The sequence below is a fragment of the Lepisosteus oculatus genome, chromosome 1 (assembly GCF_040954835.1).
Source record: "Lepisosteus oculatus isolate fLepOcu1 chromosome 1, fLepOcu1.hap2, whole genome shotgun sequence".
Lineage (NCBI taxonomy): Eukaryota > Metazoa > Chordata > Actinopteri > Semionotiformes > Lepisosteidae > Lepisosteus > Lepisosteus oculatus.
In genome coordinates this window covers 64,921,655-64,936,951 of record NC_090696.1, presented here as the reverse complement: position 1 = coordinate 64,936,951, position 15,297 = coordinate 64,921,655, and the positions used below count along the sequence as shown (strand labels likewise).

The 15,297-nt window shown below is 35.9% G+C and overlaps 1 protein-coding gene across 1 annotated transcript; it reads left to right on the top strand.

Moving 5' to 3' along the window:
* Positions 1-2,458: 2,458 nt before the first annotated feature.
* LOC102689257 (caspase activity and apoptosis inhibitor 1) lies at positions 2,459-13,509 on the top strand. Its single transcript, XM_015345348.2, has 6 exons — positions 2,459-2,760; positions 3,429-3,623; positions 4,178-4,262; positions 5,880-5,958; positions 6,376-6,443; positions 7,185-13,509. Exons 1-6 carry the CDS (start codon positions 2,659-2,661, stop codon positions 7,634-7,636), a joined length of 981 nt encoding a protein of 326 aa, XP_015200834.1. The 5' UTR covers positions 2,459-2,658; the 3' UTR covers positions 7,637-13,509.
* The last annotated feature ends 1,788 nt before the right edge of the window (positions 13,510-15,297 follow it).

Genomic DNA, 15,297 nt, shown 5'->3' with positions numbered 1-15,297 from the left:
GAAGTCCTGATGCCATCTGTTGGTGACATTTAGCAAATTCACCTTACAACTCAAAAGAGAAATCGGTCACACACTTTACACACTTCGAGTATTGTGTATCAGTCAGTTATAAGGACAAAAGAATGCAAAGACATAAAAAAGAGAGAAAGGGAGGGATTATTAAAATGACCTTTAATTAACTCAAATTAATTAAAGTGTTCATATCAAAACTGAACTATAACACTGTGAGGTACTATCACTTCTGAAGCAAATTCCTCTTCTTAACACTGTGAACACAGAAGCGTGCAGTGACAGGAGTCCTCTACCAAATACAGGAGAGTTTCATTTTAATATATGCAATTAAAGTAAATGGCTGGGCATCAAATTACTTTATTAAATATCCAGGATATTAAAAAAAAAACTTTATCACTAATCCCACACCTCTTGAAACACACTGCTAATTGAAATATCTAAGTCAGTTTTACAGGGATGTAGCATTATGCAACTAAACTTAAATCGCATACTTCCTTTTTTAGAATGGGTTTAATTCTCAATTCATATTCTCCTATTCACAAAGTTAAGATATACTTCAGTAAAGATTAAGTTAGAAGGATGCACTGATATATAATGCTATGATTAGTCTTTTTAAAATATTATTTTTGTTTAATTAAGCAGACAAGGCTGTCACATAGAATATGTCGACCGAGACACACAGATAGCAAGCTCTGAAAGCAGCACCTGAATTTTTTGTGTGATGGTGGCTTGCATTTTGACATTTATTAAAATAGGAACAAAAAAATAAGGCTCCATTGAAAGAGGATGAAATGCATACTATTTCGGTCAGTATTTGGTATTTCATCATGATACTGTACATAAAAGTTGTTTCTGTTTTAATGTCAGTCAAGTTTCTGGGTTCGAAGAAATGTGCTACATTGACTAATTAAAAAAATGAATCTGTGAAAAATCCTCGAAGGCACTATAGATTCTACAGAATCAAGAATGAAGTGCAAACCACAGGACTCAAATGGAAAGTTCCAGGGTAGTAACTCTAAAAACATCCCATCATCATTGTACCGTGCCAAGATGCAGCCCAACATGACCTGTTTTTCATTAAGGGTCCGGTGTTCTCCTTCACCACCTTTGCAAACAGTTTCATTTCTCCTGCAAATCCGGGCAAATGAGGGTTGATTACTATGTCATGGCAAATGTCATATATTTATTTAATTGAAGACCCCTGCCTCAACTCAAGGTGGTGACATTATGTAAATCACTATGTATTTCAGATATCATTTAAGAAAATGTATATGTATTTGAAGTGAATATATGTTGCTATACAGATGATATATAAATGATTTCAGTATATTAAAGTTCTTTTTGGATTATCTTTTATTTCTTATACCTCTTTTCTAACCCATTCTCTATGTCTCCTGGTACATGTTGAGAAACTAAATGATTTGCCTTTCATTTTTCTCCTCTTTTAGAACATCTTGGCACTCGACACAACATCATTGTGTTTTGAACTGTTTTTGACAGCTATTCTTGGTTCTTAGCACATTTGATTAATGTTACCTACAAAACTGAATTTTTGGAAAGTAATTGGGAATATAGGATTGATAGTCTTATCCCTCTTACAATATCCCACTCTTCGTTGCCTCCATCTTGAAAGAACACACCATAACCAGATATCTATTCTTCTACCTACGCTCCCTCTTACCCGATAGAGGAGACACTGGGGTTGTAGCAGTGGGCTGTCTACTCTGGAGAGAGGAATGGTCTTTGCAGAACAGACCCATGGAGCCTATGTCCATTTGTCTGACTTGAGCCAGACGAGAAGTTTGTTCAGACACTTTTTAGCAAGGTCATATACTGTACTTCGTTCAAACCTATACTATAACAATGGTACTGATATTTTGTTTTGATTTAATCTGTTTGTTTTCATCTATAGATTTAAACAAATTAAATAACAATGTTGTAGTACATGTACAATTTATGTCCTGTACAGGATGTTAAATCCCATTGCCTACTATTGAACTGTGGCAGTTTCACTAAATTATATAGAAAACTCTTGTTTGCCCGAGGAAACTGATTAAACTATGAAGAATATTAGGTCTTTATTTAATGAGAAAAGTCAACGGAAAACATTATCATTTGTAGTGACGAGCTGGAAATGGATTTATAGAGTAGGGTTATTTACAAAAGCTATTTTGAGTCAAGGTCCTTTCTCATAAGAACAATAGACTTAAACGGCAACTTCACATTAGCATATTCAATATTAAAATAAACTGATGGTATGAAAAAAAGAAAACAATTAAGCTAAAGCTTGACGAACAGTATGTGTGAAAGGGTACGTTAACCCATTGCATTATTAACACTGAGCAATACCAACATCATCTTAACACACCCAACGGCAACTCCAGCCTTCTGCGTCAAGCCACCGCCTGTGGCGATGACGTTTTGCACCAAGAGCGCGACTTTGGTGATGACGTTTTAATCCTGCGACACAAATCGCCTAAACAGCTCGGTTTGTATGTTTGGCGACAGTCTTTAATCTTTCAGAGAAAGCTTAAGATTGCTATGGTAGCTTTGCGTAGTGGTATTCGATCAATATCTAACATACTTTAAACTTATTCGTCTTATTAAACGAATGATCTGTAGGACGTACCTTTAGAAGAAGTGGAAATGACGGGGAAGAAATCTGCTAAGGAGAAGAAAAGGAAGCGTTCGCACTCAGAAGGCCGGCATGTAGAAAGAAAACGAAGAAGTACGGAATCAAGCGTTGAGGTAACGTGTTTATAATTTAAATATTTACTCTTATCAAGAAGATTTATTACACACGGGTTTTGCATGTCATTACATACATTAACAATAATGTGCTTCGTAGGTGGCAGTCATTCTTCACGATCTCGAAACTTTTTCATCGTATGATGAAATCCCTCTTCAGCTTGTTTATATAATATTTAAAAATATTTGACAGATTCCTTGTATTGCATTTCATTTTTAACATTTTGTCACACAGTAGCTTACTTTTTAAGTTGTCGTAGCTTTATTTTAGGTTTGAAAACATCAAGTATTGTCTATAATGCTATTCTTCCCCACGCACACCTGGGCATGAGGTGTCAGTTGTCACGTTGCCTGCAGCTGACTATGGCCGAGCGTGTTAAATTGAAAAATGTATTTGTCCTAAATTAAGAAACAGTAAATGTTATGTTTGAGTCGAGTTAAATAAAAAACGCGCAAATTGAGAGCAAGTAAATCGATGTTTATCTGTACGTCTTTGTCTTTCCTTGTTTTGTTTTGCTCCTAAACAGCACCAAAGTCTGATGGAAACTTCCTTATTTCTTAATGTGAAAGAATATCCCATTGTCTTTGAACACGCACATATACACGCAAAGTAAAAACCGAGAGCAGATTTTACATCTAAAAATGTCTTTTTGGTGCTCTACTAACAGGATTTAAAAGTCGATATTGAAAATGAGAGTCGGGAGACAGATGAGCCTAGTGACATTGAAGAAGGAGGCTTAAATCTGGATGTTCCATTCAGACCCATCAGTGCCTATATCACTGACAGACAAGAGATGCTGGAACAGTGTTTCCGGGTGCTGGGGGAGACAAAGCTTAAGAAAATGCTTCCAGAAGAGTTGAAGGTATTCATCTTCTCACAACCGGTTGGGATGTCAGACCCTTCATATTCTTGCCAATTAAATAAGTGTTAGTTAAAGTGATGCTGTGAGGAATGATGCATCCCATTAAAAGATTAATTATGCCCATTCTGCTTTTTCATTGTGTTTGTCAAAATAAATTATCTGGCACAGCTGCCGAGTTTTCTGAGATGCTGGTCACCTTGCTATAAAGGCTTGGAAATGTTGTTCTTGGCACAATTTCCTAAATTTCAGCAGCCTTCTGCTACCTCTTTTAAGATGTTAAGCAACGGGTGGTAGTTAAGTGGGAATTTTTGCTTAATTTCTGCCTTTAAGCTGAAATAATGTGATTCATATTGTGGTTTGTCTGTTTCTCTGCAGTTTGTCCAAATATGATTTTTTTTATTGTTGTCACATTTACCCTTTTAATTTCTTAACATTGTTTAGCCATGTAAAGCAGTCCTATGAGAGAGAAATGTAACCTTCCCATGTGCTGTGTAAAAATCTAAGTACTTAGAATTGTTTGTAATGAAGGATAACAAAAGCCCTTGTGTTCACAGAACTGCTCCTTTGATGAAATCAAGAGACTTTGCTTAGAGCAATTGGAACAGATCTCTCAAAGGAATCTGCTACAGATTCTTGAGGGTAAGATGGTGCTACGTTTTTCTTATAACTATACCAAATAACTTATATTTGGTAGTCTGAACTATGGAAAAGCTTAAAAAAATGAAAATCTTAGAATATTATTACAAATGGTAGTTTACAAAATGGCAACTATTAGGAACTGTTCAAGTGGATAAATCAATAAGTAAGATAATCATAACTTGTAAAGATTTTGCCAAGATTATACCTGAGTGGCTGGTATATTCAGAGGCACTTGAGTTCTTTGTTCTTTCGTACAGGTTTTGTGCAAAGAGTAATAATTCAGGTGCTCTTGGTTAAACAAATATGTATTAACAGTGACAATATACACACTAAACAACACACAACATTAACATACCACACATAAGTTACCCTATGTACAGATTTACAAAATAAGGTGTCCCAAAGGCCTAACATCCTAACCGTTCAGTAAAATCCAGGACTGCTACGAATTATTCAAATTCCTATATAAAACTCCTACAAAGGCCGAAAATAAGAGATAACCTCGCCTTCTTAGCTAAATAGAATGTAATCTGCGATTAAATCTCTTTTTGTCTGCAAACCCAGATGTAACCGAATGAATGGGAACCTGTCTCCCTATTCTGAAAATGCACCCACTAACCAAGAGAGGCCATTTTTAACCAAGGGATTCTTTACACAGGAAATCAGAGTTCCCTAAAAACCACAGAATAGTAAGATCTCTTAAAAGGGTTCCAATGCTTAGCTCTAATCTGGTCTTCCTGGGTGATCTAGAACAAGGAGAACTTGCCTCCAGTATCTTTCTTGTGGTCTGTATCCCATTCTGCTTTACCATCCTCTTATATGGTGTCTGTTTTGGACTGATGATTTCTACTTAATCATTCAATCAAGGTAAACTTTACAATTGCTATGATCACTGAATCTAGACCCCGTACATCTCAGCCAAACATCTCTTTGCCTTGAAGGTGGAATTGTTGACACAGCCAGGTGTTATCCATTGTATCTAGATTCTAAGAGACACATCCATAGTAACCTATAGCTGTGACAATATTTTTTTAATTAAGGGATTTGATAATTGCACCGATTTTAAAGATATTTCAATAAAGGAATTTTTAGGAACAATCGGCATTCCATTTTTGAGTGTCTTGGGAAGTCTTTTTACAGGAATACGTTTGCAAGGGTCAGTAAATGGTTTCCTTCATATACACATTGTAGTTTGTGAAAGGTGATTGGCTAGGTCATTGCAGAATTGGAGATTTTAGATTGTTTTTTTTTTTTGCACATTCTAGAAACATTTTGCTATCTTTGGGTAAAGTAAAATTAGCATAATTATACAAGGGTCTCTGGAGAATTCTTGGTAGGGTGGTTAGCTGATAGGATATCGCCTGTTTGTGGTTCCAGGACTTAGATATTAGGGCAGAGGCACCAGCGATGGGTCTTGTTGAACCCACTTGTTCCAACACTATGAAAGTATCTGAGCAAAGCCAAGAAACGCCCTTGAAGAGATTGTGCACTCAGCTGAATAATGTGTCTTTCTTCACATATATGTGAATGTGGAAATAAAACGGAATTTAAAAATCATTGCACCTCTTTGTACATTTAATTGCAATTTAGTTGATGAAATTTGTTTACACGATAAAGGTGACGAAGTGACCGGAAATTCAGATGTTGAAGAAGAAGTGAGTGAAATGGGCAAAAGGAAGTCCGAAACAGATGGCCAGTAAGTATATTTCTAAACGGGGTGAAATTCATCTTTCTTTTTTTGAAGAGTGCACGAAGTGGTCTTAATTTTAATGTTTGGGCGTTGCCTACAGCAAGGGTTCTCAACCCATGTTCTGGAGGATTCTTGTTTCCTGTTGAGCTGTTTATCATAGGCCTTCACTCTCCACTTTTGTGAAAGGTGGTTATAGCCATAAGGCGGTCAAAAATGATTTGGCTGTTCTGAATCGGGTAAGAATAATTGACAAGTTTAAAAACATTAATTTTGGAGTGGAAGAAGGCTATTGCATTCATTACACACTTTCTTAAGACATTATTAGAAAGAGATAAGTAATGAGGATTGCCTTCCCTGTGAAATTCAAAACTGAAAGTGCTTTGGGTTTAAAATATTATCTCTTAAATATTTTCCTTTTTTTAGGCAGGACAACAGTGTGGATTCTACTTCATCAATGAAAGAGAATGCCCAAGTAGAAGACCATAAGCAAGGTAGGCTGAAGTATGTAGAAAATGCTGCGATGCAGTTGCTTTAAACAATAAAAACTGAAATCCTGAACACTGGAGCTGTCAAGTGTTGCTTATACTGAAGTAACACAAGTGAAGTGTGATAAGAGACAAAAATCAGCCACTTTGTCCAAAATGGGTAAAATGGGTAACATCCTCTTATCATATAAAGTTTGTTTCTTTAAAGGTCAATGAGAGCATTTAGGCACATTTTTCTTTGAAATCTCAACAGGGCTAGAAACAGTATTCTGTAGGTATTGTCTCTCGTATATTATGCAGCTTCAGTTAACATCATCACTGATGTTGACTGGTATTGATATAACACTTTGTTCAAGTAATTTATTGCTTGATTTTCTTCAGAAAGTTTACTTAAATCCAGTGGTGGACTGTCACTTCTGTGATTTGCAGTGGTTTCAAAGCTTATGGGGAGATGTTTTTTTTCCCCACTTTGACTACTCTTCATTTACCAAAAGTCTTTGATAGTTTTTGCTATGCGACATGTTTACAACACGATAAAAGCTCTGAAATGAGGTATTCGAAGTATTTTCATGTACGTTTATGATGTTTTTATGCAGTTATGTTTCCAATACAGTAAATGTGTAGAACCAGCAGGCAGCTGTCGGAATAAAGTACAACTGCTGTATTGTAAGCTTCAGCGGGGAACATTATCACCGTGGACTTCGTGGTTTGAAATAAGGTTGTGTTTTTACTTTCTCTGTGTGGAAGGTGGCGCTTCAGGGGATGAGAGTGACGCCCTGAGCATCAATGCTGATACATGTGACAGCGACATTGAAGGACACAAAGAGGAGCCAGAGGACAGGAAAAACATGGAAACTGCAGCTGTGCCAGTACCTCCCGAAACAGGAGCTGTGAAGCCTGCTGACCCAAAGAAAGAACTTCAGAAAGACATAGAAAAGAGTGTCAGTGAGATTCTGGCCTTGGCGACGCCCAACCAGGAGGAGTCGAAAGAATTGGTTATTTCGCCGGCTTTGGCCATACCTGACTTACCTGAACCAGTGGCCACAGCTGTGGTGATGGCAGACACTTTGGCAAGCTCAACCCCTGCTGTTGTCCAGCCCTCTGCCCAGCAGCTAGAGCTTCTGGAGCTTGAGATGAGGGCCAGAGCCATCAAAGCACTGATGAAGGCCAACGAGGTCAAGAAACAAGCAAGTGGATAAGATCCCAGGGGCCTGCAATGTTGCTCTTTTACAAGAACATTGAGGGGTAGTTTCCTTGCAAAGCAGGTAATGCTGATTGTCAGTAGCATATTGTTGGTCATGTGAGGAGGATTCTCCTTACATTACTAGTAATCGGTCAATGATAGAATAACAGAAGCCCAAAAATTGAATTTCTTGCGGGACAAAAGAAGAATCTTCAGGAAATCGGATATAAGTGTGTGAGACTTTGTCCCAAAATTAAGACCTACTGTAAATACACCCTTAGTCTCTGTACAACTTGGAAACATTTTCAGATAAACAATATGTAGTTCTGTGACATTTTAAATGCTGAATTGTGAATATAAAACGTTTGAATATATAAACATTATTTTTTTTTACTTTAAAAATGTCTTGAGCTAAAATATATTTAGTGCAATGTATTTTTATCAGAAATGTAATATAAGACTAAGAACATTCATATTTTCTACAACGTCAAAAAATTCCCTTTGGTTTTGTTGAACTGCTTTAAGACGAGGTGTTTTTATAAAAATATGTATAGCAGTAAAAAAAAACACTTTTCTTTAGTGTATATAGTTTCTGTTATCCTTCAAATAAGTATAAGATGTAAAGAAAAATGTAGCATGTTATTCTGGCTTGGACTCAGGATTCTTTGAAGAGGTATTTTTTTCAGGCAAATTAAAACCTATTATACTAAATCACATACAATAATTATGCGTCAATATTCTACATCAGTCATGCAGTTTTCTAAGAAGTTAAAATATAAGAATAGAAAGATTGTTTTAAAATTATGTTCGTGACCTGTTGTAATCAGAATGTCATAATCAAACTTTATATTGTAATATTCTATTGAAGATAAAACGATTTTAATGTTTTAACTATTTTTTATGTAATATTAATGTAATATTTTTTTTACACTTCAAGTCCTATCCATTGCACTTTGCTCAACTGCTGAGGGGCACATCAGTTGAATCATCTGTTTCAAGACAGCCTCCTGCAAATTCAAGATCAGGATTGCTGTTAATTTGAGGAGTATGCAGTCATGTCGTGTTTTTTATCCAATGTAGTTTTGTTTGTAATAGGGTTAGCCAGGGAGTGGTTCAAGTAAATCAGTTCTATTGCAGCTTGTTTACATCTCACACCAATTTGGATAAACTGCAAAATACTGACCTTAAACTAAACATGCAGTGTTAGGGAACCCTTGTGCTCACTGGGGAATGTTTAATTAAGGGATTTTGAGAAAAGCTTATTTTCTGCATGTTTATTTCCAGTTTTTATTCCAGTGGATATACACATATACAACATCTGCCAAAATCTCAGTAATCTCAGTTTTCAAAATATTACGATATTAATTTGCAGCACTAACATATATTAAGGTATAACAGTTAAATATGTCAGATCTCTGTAGAGGGTTGTACGAACCTGATGAATGCAGTGTAAAACTTTAATTCTCTAATTAAAAAGTCATTTATATCTAGGAGGTTGCATGGTACCCTTTGAGTATAACACTCAAGATTGCCACTTCTGGTCCTTAAACCACCAACCAAAGAAGAGCTGTTCTTATGCTTGTAAGCTGTTCTTACATGCTGCCTGATAATCTTTCTTGTCTTGTAGAATTTTAAAGTACTGAAGCATAAGTAATTCATGTTCTATCTACCTATTTGACTAACCAAGATTTGTTTCTTTTAAGGGACAGACAATTTTATATTCGTCATAAGAAAAGTAAGCAGTTAGACCAAAGCATTTATTTTGGGCTGTTATTAAGGAAATATTTTGATGCAAAACAGCCATGTTAGAATTATGTGAACATAATTTATTTTTGGATTATGCTTCTACTCTCATTTAACCACAATGTGAAGGCACTAAGGTGCTGGTTTACTCAAGTCGTCGCTCAAGATCTTATTTATCTTGGTATAATACTGTTTACAAAGCTAATGTAAATGTCGTCACTTGTCCCATTTCTCCAAAGGGTTGTAAAATGAACAGCATGAAAAATATTGTTTTCTTTAAGTAAACATTACTGAATAGTTCAATTCAGAAATTTTACTTTTTCATATTGTATTTGGTTTTGTTTCTACAATATTCCTGTTCCGAGGTAGAAGTGTCTGGCAAATATCATCGTTCGCAAACTATTTTTCTCCTACTAACGTTTGGTAGTCAATAATTTATCCAGGAGAACCACAGAATTGTTATTTTCTTCCATACACCCCTGCTTGCTGTTTCAATAATTTACTGATATTTTACTGTTTTTACAAAAGACAAGTGTGATATAATAGCATTATTTTCAGTCTATACCTAAATGTATTTATAAAAGATGGTTCAGAAATTCTTTTTAATGTAAAATTCATTCTTGCTGCAATCAGTGATGGGGCTACCAGTACTGACATTTGCATTCTGTAACCGAAATAACACAAAACAACATTAAATGCAACTTTTAAAATGCTATTCCTTTTCACCACAGTTGGTGGCACCATCACTCTGTTGTATAGTTTAATGGACTCCATAGAGTCTGGCATAAGGTGGTAAATTCATTTGCAGCAAACAGTAAAACAGCTTTCTGTGTAGTGGAGGAGTGAAACTGCAGATGCAATTCGAAAGTGTAAAATTTTATTGCGCTCTGCAGAGTTTAAAGCCTTCAGTCCGTATGTAATGGCTGTTTTTTTTTTTTGTACACCCAGCATGAAGGTTTTCAAAACCATCCATCATCAGAAATCTTCTTATCGTTGGTAAAGCTGTGTATTTCTGGTTTCGTGACAACCTGAAAGAGTATGTTGCACGGTGAGAAATCAAACTCGGCACCGAGAGTTGTGAGGCAGCACCAGTAATTGCCATACCACAGTGCAGCACATGTTCCAAACTCTTTCCCTCTTTTCATAAAGTACCAGTGAAACTTGTGTAGGTGGCAAAATAGATACAGAATGTAGTTAGACTTTTCTGTAAAATGCTGATATAAGGTTTCCTGATTGCATGTAACACTGAAATGAATGGATTAGGTTACGTTTACATAATGACATTAATTTCAGGAAATAAATGTGAGGAAAGTTCTTTTCTTGGCTTACATTTCATAATGTTCTGATTCTAAATAGTTTTTAGTCCATCTGTGAGGACCCACATTAACACATTTTCAGCTGATTCATTTTAAAAGAATGTGTTTTTCTAAGGGTAGGACACTTTTGCAAATATATAACCAATCAATTACGTTATTACCATAGCACATTATCTACAACCAAGTAATTACAGACCAATAAGTCTTTTATGTTAATGGTTAAGGAAGCAATAATTAGACTTAACCTAGAGGACCATCTACAGTATACAGAAAAAAATATCCTAGATGAAAATCAATATTTTTTGAAAGGGCAGGTCTTGTTTAGCTGTGCCTATTTTCAGTTTTACAGTAATTGCATCTGGGTAATTATAGCCCTTAAGTTGGCAGGGAAAAACAAACTGTGCCAAATAACAAGTATTTTAATTGTACCTAAATTGTGTATTAACTTACGTTAAGAGCCTAAAGTGTGGTATCTGAAGTGTGTTTTGTAATCAGACTCTTCTGCTATATTTGCAGTAAGACAAGCTGAACAGGATAAGCTGGACCAACACATTTCTCTGTGAACACATTTAAAGCCACAGTATGTTGAATTCGCTGCAGGTACTGGAGTAGCAGCAAGTGTGTTCACAGAGGATTAGGTTGGTAGCAGCTGCTTGGCTTTGAAGGACAAAGTGACAATAAAAAAAGTCACCAGACAGGAACATCGTTGAACTCTTCAGCAAAAACAGTGCAATGGGATTCTGTGTGCATTGCATGCAACCATGATTTATAGATTTGCTTCTGATTCTTTGAAGTGAGTAACTGAAATTACCTAACACTTAGAAATATGGCTATCGACTTTCTGTCAAATCTGCACTGAACTTGGCATTTATACTACTTATCCTTAAGGTGGTCTGTAATGTCATCTATCAATCTCAGCCTCCACCTGTTTTTGTTTGCAAGGTTCTGCTTAAATCAGGTTTGTGCATGTCTGGAAAATTACTTGACAAGTTGAGGGTGTAGGACAGAAGGTCAGATTCTTAAACAAGAGGTTCTCAGTGATATTGTTTTCTAGTTTCTGCAAATAAAAATAACCCCCAAACTGTTAAAAGGGGAATAAATATGACTCATTTTAAAGCTATAAATGTTGCATGGTGGTTAGTATTGCTATCTTCAAGCACTGGGGACCTGGGTTCAATTCCTGGGGTGCTATCTGCGTGTACTATCTGTTATTCCTGTCTTTGTATTGCAAGTTCTCCCTGTGTTCAGTAGTATAGTTGTAGTATAAAAATATATTTTTTAGTAGTGTATGGAGTGGGTCCCCACTTACCAGAGTGTGATGTGTATTGGGGTCCTTTTGATTCGTATCGCTACACATGATCCCCTTCTTTTATAAGAACAAAATGTTTCTTTTTACACATTTCAAAGTAGACTTTTGTATATGAAGTCAATATACGAAGCTATACGAAGAAGGAAAAGTAGAATAATTGTAGACACTATGACAACGTGAAGTAAAATATCTTTACAGATTTGTTACAGTAATATTGCTTTTTAATTTAATTTCATGTACCTTTTTCTCCTTGCACAGGAGAGATGAAGGAATAGAACCCTCTCTCATTGCATTATCTTATTTTGGCTCCATTTTGTCTGTCTGAAATGGCTTTGTTCCTCTGAGCTGTATAGTTGAAACTGATGCAATTACATGCAGATTCAAAGTGGAACAACCCCCTCTTGTGCATAAATGAAATGCAGAATAAGCACAGAAGTGCCTCTTGGGTATTTGCATTTAAAAGAAGCATTTTTGAGTAAATGCAGAAATAATTATACTATTCTTCTCTCTAGTGTGTCTCAGCGGGTGTCTTTCTGATTTTATTGTAGTTTTAAAGGGAAGGAAATAGTACTTAAAAAAACCCAGCAAATCTTAAAAGAATGTGCACTGAAGGGCAGGTAATGACAGGGAAGGCTGACAAATTTTGACCTTATTGCAGGTTCTCAAAATCGCTGTAGACAGCTATTATTTAGTCAATATGCAATATAGAATGGCCAATTAAATTGTTAACAGGATATGTGGACAAAAATAACAAAATTGAATGGAGTTCACTTTGGATCTTGAAGATACAAGAAAGTACACTGCAGATCTTATCTGAGTGCAGAGAAGGGCAACAATTCATTTGTGTAATTAAGTTAAATCTGCATTCGAGAACTTGTTAGCTCAATAGTTGTATTATTTGATGAGTGTCATGTGGGTTCGTCATTGACTCATGTCTCATTATAAGTAGGATTTTTATCATACTGATATTAAAATGATTTAAAACTACATTAACATGAGCTCACTTTAGGTAAATGTGTGATGCACAAGTTTACTGCTTGATGTACTGTAAGTTTGCATATATACTTCAAACCTGGATCCACACTGCCCACACAGTACAAGCATAAGACACACTATTGCAACAGGCAATAACCCTCATAAAGTTGATTTGTACATTCTTGTATCTTTCTATCCATTTTTTAATCTTTTTATTTGCTACAAATTTGTGAGCTTCAGCCTCCAATTACAACAGGCGGAAGGCAGGATGGGATACCAGTCCATCGCACTAACCTACCAGTATTTGGACTGTGGAAGGAAACCAGCACCCAGAACAAATCCATGTGAACATGGGGGGAACATACAAACTCCACACAGACCGCACCCCAGAAATTGAACACAGGGCCCCAATGTCGTGAGGCCGTAATGCCAACCACTGAGCCACTGAGGTGCCCTCTGTCTGTTCAATTGTTATTCATTTATGGTAGTCTTTGCATATCTTTTTAACAACGCATGGTAAAATTGAAATAAAGATCAGTTACTGTCTCCAGTCAATACTTGTCTAGTACTTTTGCACCGTACATACAGTATATTGTACTCAAATGATGTCATACCATTGCTATCTTGTCACATTTTTTTTGTGTTTCAGATAAATTCCTCCCTCTGCTTTTAGTACTTTTTAAAACTCTATCCAGTATGACTTTTATATATGCAGTACAACTTTGAAAAGTAGCCCTCCAGTAGATCTTTGACTGTGTACATGATTACAAATGATTAAAATTAGAAATAAGGATACTGAACCTCTTCCCTTCAGTAAAAACCTAAGACCTTACTAACACCTCGATTCAAAATATTTGGAAGCTCTATTTTTATTTTACTGGTTTATTTGTTGTTGTTTTTTCCCCTAGTCCTGATGTTGCCATTTAGATTATTCTAAAATGAATTCTCTGAAGCCTTTTTGTTTTTAAGAGTGATCTTATTTAGTGTAGGTGTTATGAAGCATCAGAAAGTGCTCTAGGAGAACAGTTTCTCATTATTCACTTTTGAGCTATTTTCTTCATATTTTAGAAGAAGCACCCAGGATTGTTTCATCTAGTTGCTCCAGGTGAATAAATCAATTGCAGTTGAAAGGCATGGCTTTTTATAGAGCTAAAATAATCTGATGTGAGAAGGTGACTGCTGCCGCTACTGTAAGATTTTTCATTTATATCATTTCTACAATTTATGGGGCCCTTTCTCATAAACAAGAGGTCCTGATTAAAAACAGAGACGGTATAAACTTTGGGAATTGCAGAATTCATTTGCATGTTTATTTGTTAGTGCATAGCTTTTAGGAACACAAACCTAAAGGAATCATTTGAAGCTGTTATAATGATTTGTGGGATCAGGTCCACACTATAAAATAAGTTTAATGTGATTGTGGAGTTTTCAATCTGAGAGTGCTGTTAGGGATTTCATTTTCTGATAAATATACATAAGGCAGATAATTTGTCAATCAACAAAATAATTTGTTCATTAATAGGTAATAGTAAAATCGAAAACCAATCAATGGACTACTCTTCCATACACTATGTAGCATAGGCAAGGATATCTAAAATTGCTTCCTCATACTGTAGTTTTTATTATATTTGAGAGTATAATGAAAATTTTATTTTATTCCTATAGCTTTCTAAATCTCCAAGTTTCCATGTAGTTTCCTTTTCTAAGTCTTCAATAGTTATTCAACTAACTTTACTGCTACTATACCTGTACTGCACAGGGAGAATGAGGACCTGTACAAACATGTGCACTTGTCAGAGCTACTTACCGTTTGACACACTGTCATTTGAGACACAACAAGTCCCAAGTGAACTGCAGGAGTTCGCATTAAGGAAGACTTATTGTAAGCTTGCAGTATTGCTTTTGGCAGAAGTCTAGAGACTTTTACCAACAGCTCAAGCCAACTTAATCCCATCCATTCCTAGTGGCGTCCAGTAAAAGGCCTGAATCATTCCCATATGTTTACTGCACTCCTAGAGAGTGTGTTTATTGACTGAGCCACCTTAAGAACAGTACTTGTTTTTTTCTAAAACGGCATTTGCTACAGTATGTGCTTTTAGATAAATTAAATATATTCCATATACTTCTCTCCATATTAGAGCATAGTATAAGGTAAGTGGAAGGTGTTATGGTATGGTAATGTATATCAATTCATGCATAACCACGAAATGACCAACATCCCTCCATTTTCTAATGGCTTCATCCAATTCAGGTTCATAGGTGAGTCTGGCAAGCAGCTGGTGCAAGGTGGGGCACACCCTAGACAGGAAGCCAGTCTATCGCAGGGCACACACA

What these genes read in the sequence shown, in the direction of transcription:
- LOC102689257 (XM_015345348.2), top strand. Translation starts at nt 2,659, where the DNA reads ATGACGGGGAAGAAATCTGCTAAGGAGAAGAAAAGGAAGCGTTCGCAC. An exon ending in GTACGGAATCAAGCGTTGAG is followed by an intron (nt 2,761 to 3,428) that starts GTAACGTGTTTA and finishes CTCTACTAACAG; the next exon opens with GATTTAAAAGTCGATATTGA. An exon ending in TGCTTCCAGAAGAGTTGAAG is followed by an intron (nt 3,624 to 4,177) that starts GTATTCATCTTC and finishes TTGTGTTCACAG; the next exon opens with AACTGCTCCTTTGATGAAAT.